The 14,397-nt window shown below is 36.3% G+C and overlaps 1 protein-coding gene across 36 annotated transcripts in view; it reads left to right on the top strand.

Moving 5' to 3' along the window:
* Nucleotides 1-14,397, top strand: part of PLEKHA5 (pleckstrin homology domain containing A5) — a 168,990-nt gene that overhangs the window by 27,654 nt on the left and 126,939 nt on the right. For 2 of the 36 annotated variants that reach the window (XR_012623485.1, XM_074826324.1), the window contains one exon: nucleotides 12,629-14,019. The exons of the other annotated variants lie outside the window; for them this stretch is intronic. Coding sequence is in view for 1 of the 2 variants with exons in the window: in XM_074826324.1 (XP_074682425.1) it covers nucleotides 12,629-12,701 (73 nt within the window). In the remaining variant the exon portion in view is untranslated. Of the gene's footprint in view, nucleotides 1-12,628; nucleotides 14,020-14,397 lie in introns of those variants that run through there. 36 annotated transcript variants of the gene reach the window in all.

Here is a 14,397-nt window from a genome sequence, read left to right on the forward strand (position 1 = left end):
ACCTAGAAATGAGTCTTAACTTTGCAGCTTGATTGCTTAAGAGGGCAATAATAATGCCAGGATAGTAGTTCAGAAATCTGAGATTAATTTTAGATTTTAAGTCATAGTTGAAACCGAAGAGAAACAGAACTTAAGCTTCTTGTTGAAATGACCCAAATATTAAACGGTAGCTCTCACCTTTTCTCTCATAAGGCACAACATAAGTTAGGATGAAGTGATATAAACACTTGTATTTTAGACTAATAATATGCTTCAAAGCATAAAGCAAGACTTGTTTGTTTTCATCTGTGGGAGAAGGAGTCCTGTTATGTCTGTTGTGGTAATGTGTGAAAGTGTCTATTTTTTGAGCTTCAAAGAGCTATCTTTTAATATTTTCCTCTCTTTACTTTGTGTTTAATACTTTCTTTTTTATGGCCCCAAAGGTATCTGGATGTTTAATCAGTTTTCCAAATAAAGAACAAATTCACCCAATGTTTTTCTTAGACACCTATCAAAAATTAGCTATCCTGTGTCTAGAACTTCAGAATCTTTCTCATTTGACATCGTGAAATAGCAAGTACTTGTGAAACCTCAATAGGTGCCTAGCATCCCTTTTGATGAGTATTTGATCAAATATAAAAATCTCATCTTTGAGAGCAAGAAAAAGTCAATTGCTTTTGTGTGATTCATTTTACCTGAACTCAGTCTGACAATAGAGGACATTCATTAGCAAAGTTAGATTTATTGCTTTAAGACCAACAATATTGTAGCTATTATAAATTACGTAATGAAGCTGTAATGAATGTAACATTTAGTGAGATTTGTTTTAGGATGATTAGTGTGTTGCACAAATGCTATGTACATGTGATTGTAGCTTTCCTGGGTAGTGGTGCAGGTGATGAACTTACAGTTTACAGTAATTTACAACCAGTTTAGGACCTCGTCTTTCAAGTGTATAGTGATGTCTAGTTAAATAGGTAGTGGCAATAAAATGCTAGCTTTGCTGTTTGTGTTGCTTTGATTCAAGCACAGTGTCTCTTAAGCTTTTCACTGTTCTGTTCTACTTCTTGCTTAAAACACATGAGTAATGCTGGGGTGGAGGAGTCTTGGCAATGAATTAGCTTACCTCAATCTATAAATGGACAAGGACTAGCACAGAAGGAAAAAGTAAACATCCTTTCTGTACACCACTACTTAATTGGAGTGTGTTCTTCCTTGCTAAATGATGAACTTTATGGTTGGTATGGTCAACAGGAAAAACTTGTTTTTAGGCCTTAGGGCAGGTACCTGTGACTGCTGTGAAGCTCTTGTGGGGTTTTCTTTTTTCTTTTTTTCTTTTTTCTTCCTCTGTTTTAAAATCGTTTTGGATTATACAAATTTTTAAGCTGGTGTTGACTTTTTTGCTTTCTTAAGAAATAACGCATTATGCTGGTGTGAAAGAAGGAATGAGTGAAAATTGTATGACTTCATAAACACAGCTTTGTGTAACTGGGATTTATAACTTTTCAGACCAAAATACTTAAATAAATTTGATTTAGTGAGATTAAAGTTTAATCTTTTTGGAAGAAGATACAAAAAAAATGCGTCAACGCAGGAAGGAGTTTCATGAATGTAATAGCATTTTGATTTTTAACATGGGAAATGGTATATCACATTGGTACCTACCAGAAAAATGAGGATAAATAGAATTTATAACATGACAACTCAAAAGTTAAAATAAGTAAAAACAGCAACAAGAAAATGAAAAAAACAAACAACAAAAAAAGAGCAAGTGCAGAAGGAATGTTTGGCTCAACATAGTGCTTATAAAAGTTGTTCTGCTTTGAGGATTTTAGGATTTTGTATTTTTTGGGTGAGGGGGGAAGGGTCAAGCATTTGCAAACAGCAGCATGACTCTTGGAAGATGCCCATTTTGCATTGGCTTGCACTTTGTAACTGGATGCTTATGTTAGTAATAATGGTGATGCAATGCTTTCTCTTCCAGCACATACCACAAAGGATAATTTGTATGTATCAGTCTGCTTTAGCTCTAAAAGTCTAGATGTATACTTGTTAATTAGACCATTCCTAAAAAAAAAAAAAAATCAAAACCAAAGAAAACCCAACTAAAAAACCAAACAAACACCACCACCACCATCCACCTCCAGAAAAAAAAACCCTATAAAATGTCAGTCTTTTGTTGTTTGGGGGCGGGGGGGCGTGCAGGGTATAAAGGTAAAAATTTGGGCATTAAGAAATCAAAAACCATGTGTAGCATGGTGTGATAAATATGAAACTGGTATACTTTTTCAGCATTTTTAATGTTTGGGCTGGTGTCAGACTGGCATCTTTGTGTGTGGTCCACTGTCCCCATTTATTTGTTCTTAAGGTATTTTATCTGAAGTGATTAGAATTAACCAGTATCAGTGAAATTATCATTTGAACTTCCAAAAATGTTAAAGTTGAATAGCTATCAAAAGCGGTAGGTAGTTCAGAACTACTTTTCAGTCTGTTTTCTGGGTGAGAAGGCACTTAAAGCGGCAGATGCAACCTGAAACACTTGGTGATTTTCTGAAGGAAGTCTCTAATCTTAATATGGCGGAAATGGACTACACTATGATGTTACATAAATAAGTGTAAAGAACCACCGTAGGAGGATAAAGATTGGAAACTTACAAGATAAAGGAAGCTGAGTTGATCCTTTAATGAGTCTACCTTCAGGAAGACTTCAGCAATTCATGGTGGTTTAATTAAGAGGTTACCTCACTTAGATGTTAAAGTTTAACAAGTTACCTCCCTGCTCTTTTACCAAGTATTTTTTTATGTCATTCTTTTAGGAAAAACAAACAGCAAGAGACTTGTCTGTTTATAGCAGAAAGAACATAAAGAAACTCCATACCTTACAGTTCACAAATTAGCATGTATATAGATGGCTGAGTTGCTGGTAAGCACTGTCTTCTTGGGAGGTGCATATTGGTAGGATGAAAGCCAACAAATACAAGTTATAGCAAGGGAAAATTGAATTAAGTATTAAGAAAAAAAAATACTCTGAGGGTAATCAGCTATTGGAATAGAATGTCCAGAGAGAGATTGTTGGATCTCCCTCCAAGATTCAACAGGACAAGATCCTGAGCAACTTGATCCATGTTTGGCCCTGTTCTGAGTGAGGAACAGGTCTAAATAATTCCCAGAGTTCCATTCCAGTCAAAATTATTCTGTGATTTAGGATTCTGCCTCCCCTGCTGCAGGCATGGAAACTCTTAGGATAGAGGTGGTGTGGGCAGCTATATTTTAACCTGTCTTAGGTCTTGAATTGCCAGAGTGCATCTCTGAGCTGTCAAGTTATAAATTTCTAGGTATTCTTGGGGGGGGTGTGTGTACAGAAGCGTTTTTGGAAGTCTTCTCATAACCCCAAGTAACCTAATGGAACTACTGTTTTCATTTTTTCCAAGTACTACCTGGAAAAAAAAAAAAGTAGACATCAATTGGCTATATAACATGAGGGGATTTTGCTCATTTGAATTTTATCTTTAATAGATATCAACTGGCATCTTAACTAATTAGTTACAGATCCTTATCAGCTTTTAATCGTAGTAGCTCTTACATGTGAAAATACTGAAATGTCTCACTTTTTTTTTCTTCAGAGAAATGTTAGGGATATAATTTGGTCCTGCAGTAATTTCAAGTGCTAAAAATATATTTTAAATCCTGGTAATTTTAAGACTGTCTGGTAGCTGCAATATGCATGTATGTTATGGATATGACTAACAGCCACCTTTTTATCTTCCCATCTACATTAAAGAGAATGTCTTGGAAATCTTCTGTCAGTCAAAAAGTAGTTTATAAATGCAGCCAAAATACTGAAGTTGTTACCTGAGTTTTACTGCACCTTGGGGATGAGGGGAAGAGCCCTTCTAATTTAAATCCACATCAAGTTTTTTCACAAATTGTCCAGAGTCAGGGTGGTCACTGCTTGACATTCACACTTACGCCAATGAGTGATTGTTATCAAGGTTTCTTATGGAATTATAGGAAAAGGTAAGATAGAGTAGTCGTCCTCCTTTGGATTTTTAGTGGCTTTTACACCAACAAAAAAATCTTCTAAAGTTCATTCCTTTTTTAGTCTTGCAGTCATGGTTACACAGTAAGAATCCCTGTTAATAAAGACTCCGTTGTCAGATCATTGGGAGTATGCATTAATTTTCAGTGTTGCCTTCCCTGCCCACTGAGTAAACAAAGCTGACCTGCCTGATGGTCTGTTATTGGCCTGTAAGCAGATCTACTTAATTGGAAAAAATTACAGAATTAGAATTGTAGACCCTTTAAAACTTTCACTGACTTCCATACCATTTGTTTGCTGGAACAAAACACAACCCTCTGCAAGGCTGTTTGAGACACTCACTCCTAGATCATGCTTTACTGGTTTATAGCAAAAACAGAAAAAGAGAGGATGTAGACAAAAAATAGCTCTGTTTTTTAAAGTGTGGTCATCATATTCAACTAAAATATCCCAAATAAAACTAAATATCCTGCCACTTGCTTGCCTCAAAATCTTTTTGTAAAATAACGTGACATTTCCCCATTTTTAAATAGCCTGACTGCTGACATGTTTAAATTCAGCTTCCTACAAAAGTGTGAATAAGTTATTCTGTGTGGTCGGTTTACTTAATTTTATTTGAGAACAGTAAAACTACCACATAAATTTGGCCAGCTCCCTCTGTTGGAATTTCTGTTCTGTGGTGGGCTGAGTGTCGCTGTGAGCTGGAGCACTATTTCCCTGGTGTGTTTCCTGCACAGATATTTACTGCCAGGCAATGTAGACCTTCAGCTCTACACTTTGTCAGCCAGGATGGACCACTGAAGGAAGGTAGTGGCTTAAATTTTCCTTTTCCTGTTACTCTGGAACTAATCTATAGCTACTCTGAAGTATTTGAAAACAAAACCAAACTGAACTGAAATGTGTAGTGGTTACAATTCCTTGGCTTTTGCTTTGAAGAGCTGCTCTTGTTTCCTTTACTTGCTACTGTGGTCAGTTACTGTTAAAGGTACATGTTATATTATTGTTATCTTTATATTTCACACAAGGTTTTAAAATAACACTGTTCCTTACTTATCAGCAGGAAATAAACAATAGGCAAAATAATATAAGTTTCTGATGTATTTCTCTGCTTATTTTCCTCTCTGTTCAAAAGTTTTCATGGATTTAGACTGTTCAGGATTTTAAACATTTTGTGAAGTTATGTGCCTTTTTTAAATAGTGAATCTTTCTAATTTAGCATACCTGTCAGCTAATTTGGTCGTCTTTCCTTTTACAAAAAAATCTGATAGTTTTAGGTCTTGTAAGACTTTGAGAGCCTTCCATTATGCCCTTTCTGTGATCCTTTGCTGCAGCTTTTCTGTTCAGAAATTTCCTAGTTTTGAAATGTTAGTGCCAATTAAGGCAGCAAAGTGATAATTCTTAATTTGTTAAACACTTTGGCTTGTTGTCTGTTAAGAATTTTCATTAAGGCCTACTTTTTTCTCTTTCCTAGTTTCGCTTAGTGGATGCTAGAGGCCTTTTCAGCAAAGATGGTTACACAGGATGTATTACAGTTACATGAGTATTATATTAAGCACTTACTATCCAGAATCTATAAATTTTACATAGCCTGTAAGTGGATGTGTATGTTTGTTTGAATACTTGATATAGAAATGAAAAAGTAATCCATTTTCTTAAAAATATTTAAGTTCATAAAGACTGCCAACACTAGTTTTAACTATAGCTTTTTTTAGTAAAAGTTCTAGAACACTCAGCTGTAAAACTACAGAACAAAAATATGAAATATGTAGTATTTTCCTTTGTGCCATTATATAACAAATTACTGAAAAAGGTAATGTTTTAAATATGAACTGTTTTCACAAAACACACTGACTTTTTTTAAAGAACTTCAAATGAAGGAGTTGCATTTAAACAGATGCAAACACAAACCCTGACAACTCAGTTCCTTAAAATATCTGAGCCCCAAATTACTACCTACTAGCAGAAAGGGTTTAGCTGATTATCATAAAGAAAAAGGGTCCCTTCAGGTATGACATGGGCCCCTGGCATAAGTTATAGCTGTCACTCAGGTGTTGATATGAATTTTCAATATCTGCTTTGTGCTGGAGTAAGTAGAATCACTGAACTGAAATATGTTTTGGATCCCGGACACAGACTCAGTTATATATTACTGGGAGACTGTTACATGCAAGAGGAATACACAATTGCATCTTGCAGTGAACACGTGAAATGTCTGTTTCTGCCCAGGGCAGTGGTGGAGTCCCCATCCCTGGAGGTTCTTTAAGAGTCGGGTTGACAGCGCTTAAGGACATGGTGTAGTTGGGAACTGTCAGTGTTAGGTTAATGGTTGGACTGGATGATCTTCAAGGTCCTTTCCAACCTAGGTGATTCTGTGATTCATAGTAGAACATATTTATTCATTTACTTGAGCCTTTCAGTTTTGTAAATGAGCAGGTGGTTCTGCTTTCAAGTTTCTCAACACACAAATTGGACTGAAATAAATGCAGAAGGTAAGCTTCTATGTTACAGCCCAAATAGTGCCTTTCCACTGAAGTACCATGTGCTTACCAATTATTTTGTTCAAATTTTCGCTTTAAACATTTGGATTCAGTAACTGTTCTGATATGAGAACAGAACAGTATTTCATGCTTATCACAAGTCTAAAACATATATGAAAGCTTAAAAATAAACAGGTGTATTTTAAAAAAAATCTGTTTTGCTAAAAAGTTGTTCAGGTACATAATCACAAGAACTGAATCTAAGCTGCATTGTTAACTGGGGATATTTTCTTTAGTATTTTCTGCACAGGAATTAGAGCAGGTCTTAAACTGCTTAAATGTGAAGAGTTTATTAGGACAGGTACTCATGCAGATCTCTTAAATAACTATTTCTTACCTAAAACATGCAAAATAATTTGAAGATCCATCACTGGATTCTGTAAATTCTATAAATTTATACTTCTCCTGAATATTTGTTTCTTTAAAAAAAAAAAAAGCTTTAGTTTCTACTTCTCTTTTAAGCATACGTTCAAAGTGTACTACACTTGTGCAGATTTTAACCTGGAAGATATTGTAAATGGAGATGTAAAGACATTCTGCAATCAGTTGTAGAACACTTTTATTTTTTAAGTTTGGATATTCCTGCTAGGTGTTCATCTCTACTTGATACCCTCAGTTGTCCTACTGTGGTGTCCCATTCATTTTCTGAACTTTTCTGACATTTCCTTTCCTTGTGTGAGCACATTAGCTCTTCTATGGCCCCCTATTTTTCCATATGAAAAGGCTGGCACTAATGTTAATAGTTGTTATGGCAATAAGCAATTTATGAAGGACTCCCCCACCTCCCAGTATTTCAATATTTATTCTTGCCAATAAAACACAAACACAAGTCTCAACTTTGTGTTAACTTTTTCTTGTTTTGATTGTTGACTGATGGAGAATCACACTTGAAAATGTCATTGTTTGAAGGGCTGGACTATCTAGGTGTTAAAGTAACAACTCTGATTTGTTATAAATGGAAATTCAGAAGAAGCGATAAACTTAAAATGCATAGCAACTTATAGTTGCCATGGTGCTTCAACTTGAAGTAATTTTCTTCAATATTAAAATGCTTCTTGGGTGTCGTCTTTGCTTTTAAGTAGTCACTATTCAAGAAGGAAGTGGCTCTGAGGAGAAGTAATGAGAAACTATTCTGGAATATCTAATGTGACAACCAATGAAGAAGTGTCAAGAAAATTCCTTAGTATTCAAGAATCCATTTGGGACCTGTTTATTTTGGCAATAGGCTTTTATGACACAACTTCAAAACACTGAAGCATCATAAAGAATGGTGAGTTACTGCAGGCTTCTCCCCAGCCCTGTATAATAAGTCAGTTCTTCGAGAAACAAATATGAAGGTGAGTTTGTCAAAACATAACTTTGAGGCAGTAGACTGGATCAGTCTCCACTTTATCCTGTCCCTGTGTGTCAGTCAGCTACTCCGGTTCACGCGTGCTTGCTCTTCTCCTCCCCACTTCTGAACTGTCAGTCCTTTTATCAGTTATCTTAATGTACCTGCAATTCTTACTTCTATGATAATCAAAAGATTCTTTGTCTGACTGGACATACCACTTTAGAAAGACTTTACACCGCTTCCAGAGCTTTGATATCTTGCCTCAATAATTTTCGGTGTCAGAGCTGTTAAGTGTTAGACTTGGGTCCCCCATGTGGAATTGAGCTGCACTACGGCTCCCTGCTTTCTCAGCTGAACTGCTATTTACTCTTTTTTTTTTTTTCCCCCGCTAGTTTTATTTACTCTTTTTGTTTCAAATGAGCTCCTTCCATATGTTGCTCTTGAATAAGAGCTTTGGTTTTTAACAAAATAAAAATAGTAAAGAACTCTATAAGTTACTAACCATTTTATCTTGTTCTTCAAAATAACACGGCCTTGCAAAAGCCTCTGAAATGTTACATGACTTTGATGTATAAATAGTAATAACCCCAAAATGGTAGTCTAAAAGCTGGCTGTAAATTAATTTGTATTGAATTTCATTTAAAGAGTTTTAATACTGAGCACTGACTCCTTACTTTGACACTTTAGCTGCATGGCATATAAAAATTGTCAAAAAGTGTCTGAATAAATAACTTCAGTAAGTTGTCTTTTCATAACATGCTTTCTATTTTAAAGCAATAACATTTAATTTTGAAAAACTTGAGTTAAAATCTACTCCTTTACTGTAGGCACATAAAGATTGCAGCTGGTGGAGTCATTCTGTACAGTGAACAGGCTAATTAACACAAGTTGCATAATGCAAACTTCAGATTGCAGCACTGGCTTCTTTAAAGAGCTTGTGTAATGTTTAGTGAAATGATCAATACTCTGTGAACCAAACGTGGCAATTAACTAAAAAGGACAGGGTTTAGAGTTAATTTGTACTTCCACATTTTGCCTGGTACCATGTAGCTGCTGTAACTCAAGGTGTCTTTGCAGAAAAAAATACTTCAGGTTGTAGGTTAAAAGTCTTACCCCTGTGTTCAGCAAGAGTTAGTGTTCACTCTGATCATTAGTGAGCCATCAGTAGAGAAAAAAAGTTGCCTCAGGTGTTTTTCATTTTTTTTGGTCTTGGAAGCAATGATTACTTTCTAGTTAGTCACTGAAAACATAACAATCCACTACTAAATATAGCATATAGATGTTTTAAATGCCATTATTTCAGGGTTCAGGCTAAGGCATAACAGGACAGTGATGATCCTAACACTAAAAGATGACCTCTTCAAAGCAGTGTCCTGCAACTGTTCCAGGTTACCTAATGGGCAAATCTGAAATTTCAGTTGCAGCTTTATCCCTGCTTCCAAGTGCAGTAGAGCAATGTTATTTGCTAGAAAGCTCTATGTGTTCCAGAAAGGTTTTACACAATTTTCTCTCAAAAACTCCAGGAGACTACTCACATAGCTGGAATGCTATAGGCTGTATACCATTGTCTGGATGAATGTCTTCTATTAGGTGAAAAAAATTACAATAAAAGGTTGCATATTTGGCACCTCCATGTCGGCTTATTTAGCTGGGAAATTATTTGAGAAACAATCAGAAAAACAGTAGTGAAGCTGCCTTCTAAAGAATGCTTTTTCGACCCTGTCATATTGCTGCAATTGGTTGTGATGAGAACTGGAATGTTTATGTTCTGGTTCTCAGTCTATTGCTCTACCAGCTCAGGAGCTCTGTCCTCATTTTGGCGCCAAGAATAAACCACATCCCTTCAAACAGCAGGTGAGTTTTTGAAATGTGCCTGCAGATTAGTCTTCATGTCTGTCAGCAGCCAGTAGAACTTAAGTTGCTTTTTACTCAGTTAAGGTGACACAGCTGAGCAGTATGGTGGACATAGCTGAGCAGTACATTAAGCTTGAGATGGTTTGCCTGCCAGCAAATTCTGCTGGAACCTCCACATCCACAACACTCAAGTTGTTGTTGCAAATGGGATAGTGTTTAGAGTTAGAATTCCCAAGGGATTTAATCTTGTAGCTTCAGGCACCTCAAATTATTTCAAAAGGGATGCCAGTGCTGACACTTACACTGTAGTGTAGCAATTCCTGGGCTGGCTTTTAAAGAGTTAGCTTACACACCAAAAGCAATCAAACAATAGTGAAAGATGGAACTTGACGTGTTTTTGAAGCTTTCTTCACAATGCCTCTGCTCTGCTTGCACCTTAAAACTCCCTCTGCAATCCCTCACTAGTGATTCCTATGTTTTCACAGTTTCATCTGTGTCACTTCAGGTACCTTCTATTGTGCCAGCTTGGCTCTTCTGTGCTGCTGCTGTTATGGTGAAGCTCATAATTTCAAGCGTGTTTGGCAACTCCTTCATTCCTTTGTTAGCAATCTGTAATTGTGTATTACTTTGTGCTCAATTTTAATTGCTTCTGTATTTTTTTTAAAAGATTGCTTTGTGTTTTGCAAAGTAGAACTGTAAATTAAATAATCTCATTCATGTAGGTTCCCTGATTTAATACCAGATGTTTCCAAAAGGTGCTGTTACTCAAGGAGCTTCTTGTGATGAGAATTTCTCATTTTGTCTCTTGTTCCTGCTTATCAGCAGTTATAAGTGATGAGAAGCAAAACCTAAGACTGTAAGACTTTCAGTTGCTACCAGAGTGACACCATCTTAGGGAGTAGATTTACTTAAAGAAATGTCAGATAGGATGTTAAGTCCCTTGAGTTCACTATAGCAGCTGTCTAGAAACTGTAGATCTCATTGTCTTAACAGCCAAGTGTGTAATATCTTCATTAGTTTGAGTATTCTTTACTAAATTGATTTGCAGCATTAAGTGCAGTGTGTGATTGTGTTGCTGCTTTAAAAATACACTGAACATTTCAGCTCAGGAAGCGAGGAATCTCTTCGCATCAGAATCACCATCAGCATCAGGCTTCTGTTTGCATCTGCTCTTTGGATCCCTGTGGCCCTCTTGTGTAACTTGGTATAAACAAAAGCCTGTTTCCACATTGCCTAAATGTGTTCAAACTGGCTTTTGAAATAAAAATGATGCCTTGAGGAAGTTGCTACAGGTGCCTTTAGGCTGTCATCTTGGATCTGTTCCATGTGAAGAAAGACCTTGTAAACTGACTTAAGATTGGGTGTTGGGATTTTTTTGTTCTGGTTTTGAGGTCCCACAAAAAAAATATGCCAAAGTTTCCTTAATGTCAGAAAAGGGGTGGGGGATGATGTTTACGAAGGGAATTAGAATTTATTTCTAGAGTCAGTAGTAATCATGATCTCTGTAGTGTATGAGGAGTAATAGTCTTAACCTGTGTGAAATGAGAGGCAGTTTTGGATGTACTCCAACAAAGAAGCTACCTTTAAAATGCAGTATTTTGTTCTAATCTTTATTTTCCTTGCAAGAAACCTGTAGAGACTGTCTGGTGTTTTAATTTTAAATATTAGGGTGATATCAAGAGGACTGAATCTGCTATAAAAGGAAGTAAAATAAGAGACAAATTAATGCAAGAGGTAAGTCTGACACAGAAAGGGACTGGAGAAGTTAAGGCAGTTGTAGATGTGTGAAATGGAAAGTGAAGTGAGAAGTCAGTGTATAAGAAGAGAGACTGGAGAAAAACAGAAGGGGGAAATAGGAATACACATTTTTTTGTTGAGATGGCTCTTACAGGATATATATAATAAATGTCTTGTAGCTAATGTAATATTGGAAGGCTAAGCCTGGAAAAGGGAGTGTATAAGTCTGGGAAAGGTCTTTGAAGAACAAAATTGTTGGTTAGTTTGTCTAGAGTAGCCCCAAAGTATTTCAATAGTCTGCTATACACTGAACTAATTAGTAGTTTGAGCTTGATTTTTGTTCCAGAGTTTCTATTTAGCTTTGCAGCCTTGAGCTAGAGGATCAACTACAGTGATTTGAGAGGAAGGACTGGCATTGGCTGAATTTTCTTCTGCACCTGTATGGCTTGTTGGGGGTTTCGTAAATACTGGATCATTTCTTACATGTCTTGATGATTTCCTCCTTTGATCTCTGTGCATTCTTGTTACGGGATTTGATCTCTCAACTTGGAATTAATGGTAAAGCCAGGTTTGCCACTGGTACAGTCTTGCACTCAACCCATTCTTCTCCTTCTCTATTAATTTTATTATCTTCTTGCTCTCACTCTATCACATTTTGGACAGAAGGGCAATAAAGACTGAAGATACAATTAATTGCTTCAATTTTTGTAGGGCTGTGCTGTTCTTTTGGGAGGCTTTTGAGTCTGCTTCCTTGCTGAAGCCACTCCTCTCATTATTAGGAGTATTTGCAGATTGACCTCTCTGGTCAACCTCAGTTACTCTAAAAGTTGGTATCTAGTCAACTGATGCGCAAGTCCTATTAAAACCAATCATCTCTGAAGTGCTTCAGAGGTTGGTACTGCCAGTAAGATTTCCATGTTTACTTGTGTCCTATTTTCTGGAAGAACGGAGCTCTCGCATACAAATGCAAATATACATAGGTATCTTCTAAAATATTAAAGAGGAAATAACTTCATTTAAGGAAAATGAAATCTTTTATTAATAATTTGTATATTAATGTATAAATGGATTCTGGATTACTGCTTTCGTCATGGGCAAACTGATTTCTTCCTTTTTGTTCACTATTTTTCTTTATTTTATTTTTTTCAGTACTGATGCATTGGTAAAATGGACAATTTGGATCGGTACCACTGTTGCTTCTCTGGAAGAATGTTCTACATAAAAATTAAATCTTGAAAAAGCTTGGTTCATTTACTACTTGTTAGAGTTATTTAGACTGAGATTATCAGTAGTTACAGGGGGGAAGTTGTTTGATGCTTAAGTAAAATAAATATTCAACATAAGTTCTTATTATGAAAATATACAGGATAAGTAGAGACACATATATTGTTAGATATTAGATCCAGTGATGTTTTGTGATGCATATAGTTATGAAGCAATACTTCTGTCTAGAAGTTTAAAGGATCTTTGTCTGTGGGCCATTCCCAACTCATCATGCCGACTAGCATCATGGTAGTTTGTTTGTGGTTCTTCCACTGCTGCAGGCTTCTTCATTCTCAGAAAACAGCAAGGAAGGGACCTCAAAAAACCCTTCCTTTGCCTCTTTCAAGAAAAAGTTAGAGCAGTTACATAAGTGGTGCAGATCAAGAAAATGTTTTGAATGTTCATACAATGATTATTGCTTTGGAAAGAAACTCTGAAGCAGATTTTGAGGGTTTATAGGATAAAGTAAGCATTTCTCCACGAAAGGAAAGATTATTGACAAGTTGTATATATTTTAGTGACACGATTGCTTCATTTAAAAGAAAGTGTTGGTATTATTCTGACATCAACAGGAGATTATCCTGCTGTATACTGTCCAGTAACCTTTGCTTGTTATAAAATCACTGTCAAGCCTATCTAATTAATTCACTTTCAAGAGCATCTTGATTTCCTTGTCAGCAGTGCAGTAGTTTTATAATAATAATTTGCTAATTCTTATGTCCTTTCTGGAGGACAATCTTGTTAGTATTCTTTCTTGCCAGGAATTGATCATCTTGTATAGGACTTGTAACTGAATTTTAGACATTGCTGTACAATTGATTTGTCTTATTGTGAGCGCGCTGCATAGGTGCATCCTCAGCTCTAGAGCCTTTTGTTGGAGATGATCTAAAAATAGAGCAGAATTCCTTTGCATTTAGTAATGTGTGGTGGAAGTTTCCACTATAAGATTGTTGGTTGAAGTACATAGTAGGTCCTGTGGTAGCTAATCCTGTGTACTCTACTCTTTCCAGAATTTGTTAGATATCTGTGTTTATATGTGTATCTGATTGTATGCAGTTGTCTAATATCTGAGGGTTGTAACTGTTTAAATCTTGCCTGGCTTATAAAAATTCTTCAAGATTTGTTTTCTAAGTACATTTATAACTGAGGGAGGGGGATGGGAACAAAACCCTAATATTAAAAACATGGAGTGTGCCTGTTGAGGATGAGACATACCAGTGAGTTCATCAGTCCCAGGAGTCTCAAATTGTAAAAGCCAGTTGTCCCCAATCCAGTTTATTAGAGTGGGAGCCTGTATAACATGATCAGGGTGAATTAGACCCTCGTTAAAGGAAGTAAATAAGTAAATTCATCAGTTGCATTCTGTTGCATAATGTGTGCTTTTTTTGGTCTGTCTTTCCTCTTGCTGTATCTGAATGTAATGTCTTTGAAGTAGGTGTCCCAATCCAGCATCGGGGGAGGTTTCGATGTGATCCCAAGAGTGGGATTAAGACACAAATGAAGTCAAACGCCATACACCCAAAACATTTTTTATTATTAAAAGTGAAGAGGGGTAGTGATAGGACAGAATGGAAGGCAAAGACAGAAATCAAGCAAGCATGCAGGATAGTCACAAGAATAGTCACCACCATGGATCCAGCCGTGTCCTGTTGGTC

Source organism: Strix aluco, chromosome 5 (genome assembly GCF_031877795.1).
Source record: "Strix aluco isolate bStrAlu1 chromosome 5, bStrAlu1.hap1, whole genome shotgun sequence".
Taxonomy (NCBI): Eukaryota; Metazoa; Chordata; class Aves; order Strigiformes; family Strigidae; genus Strix; species Strix aluco.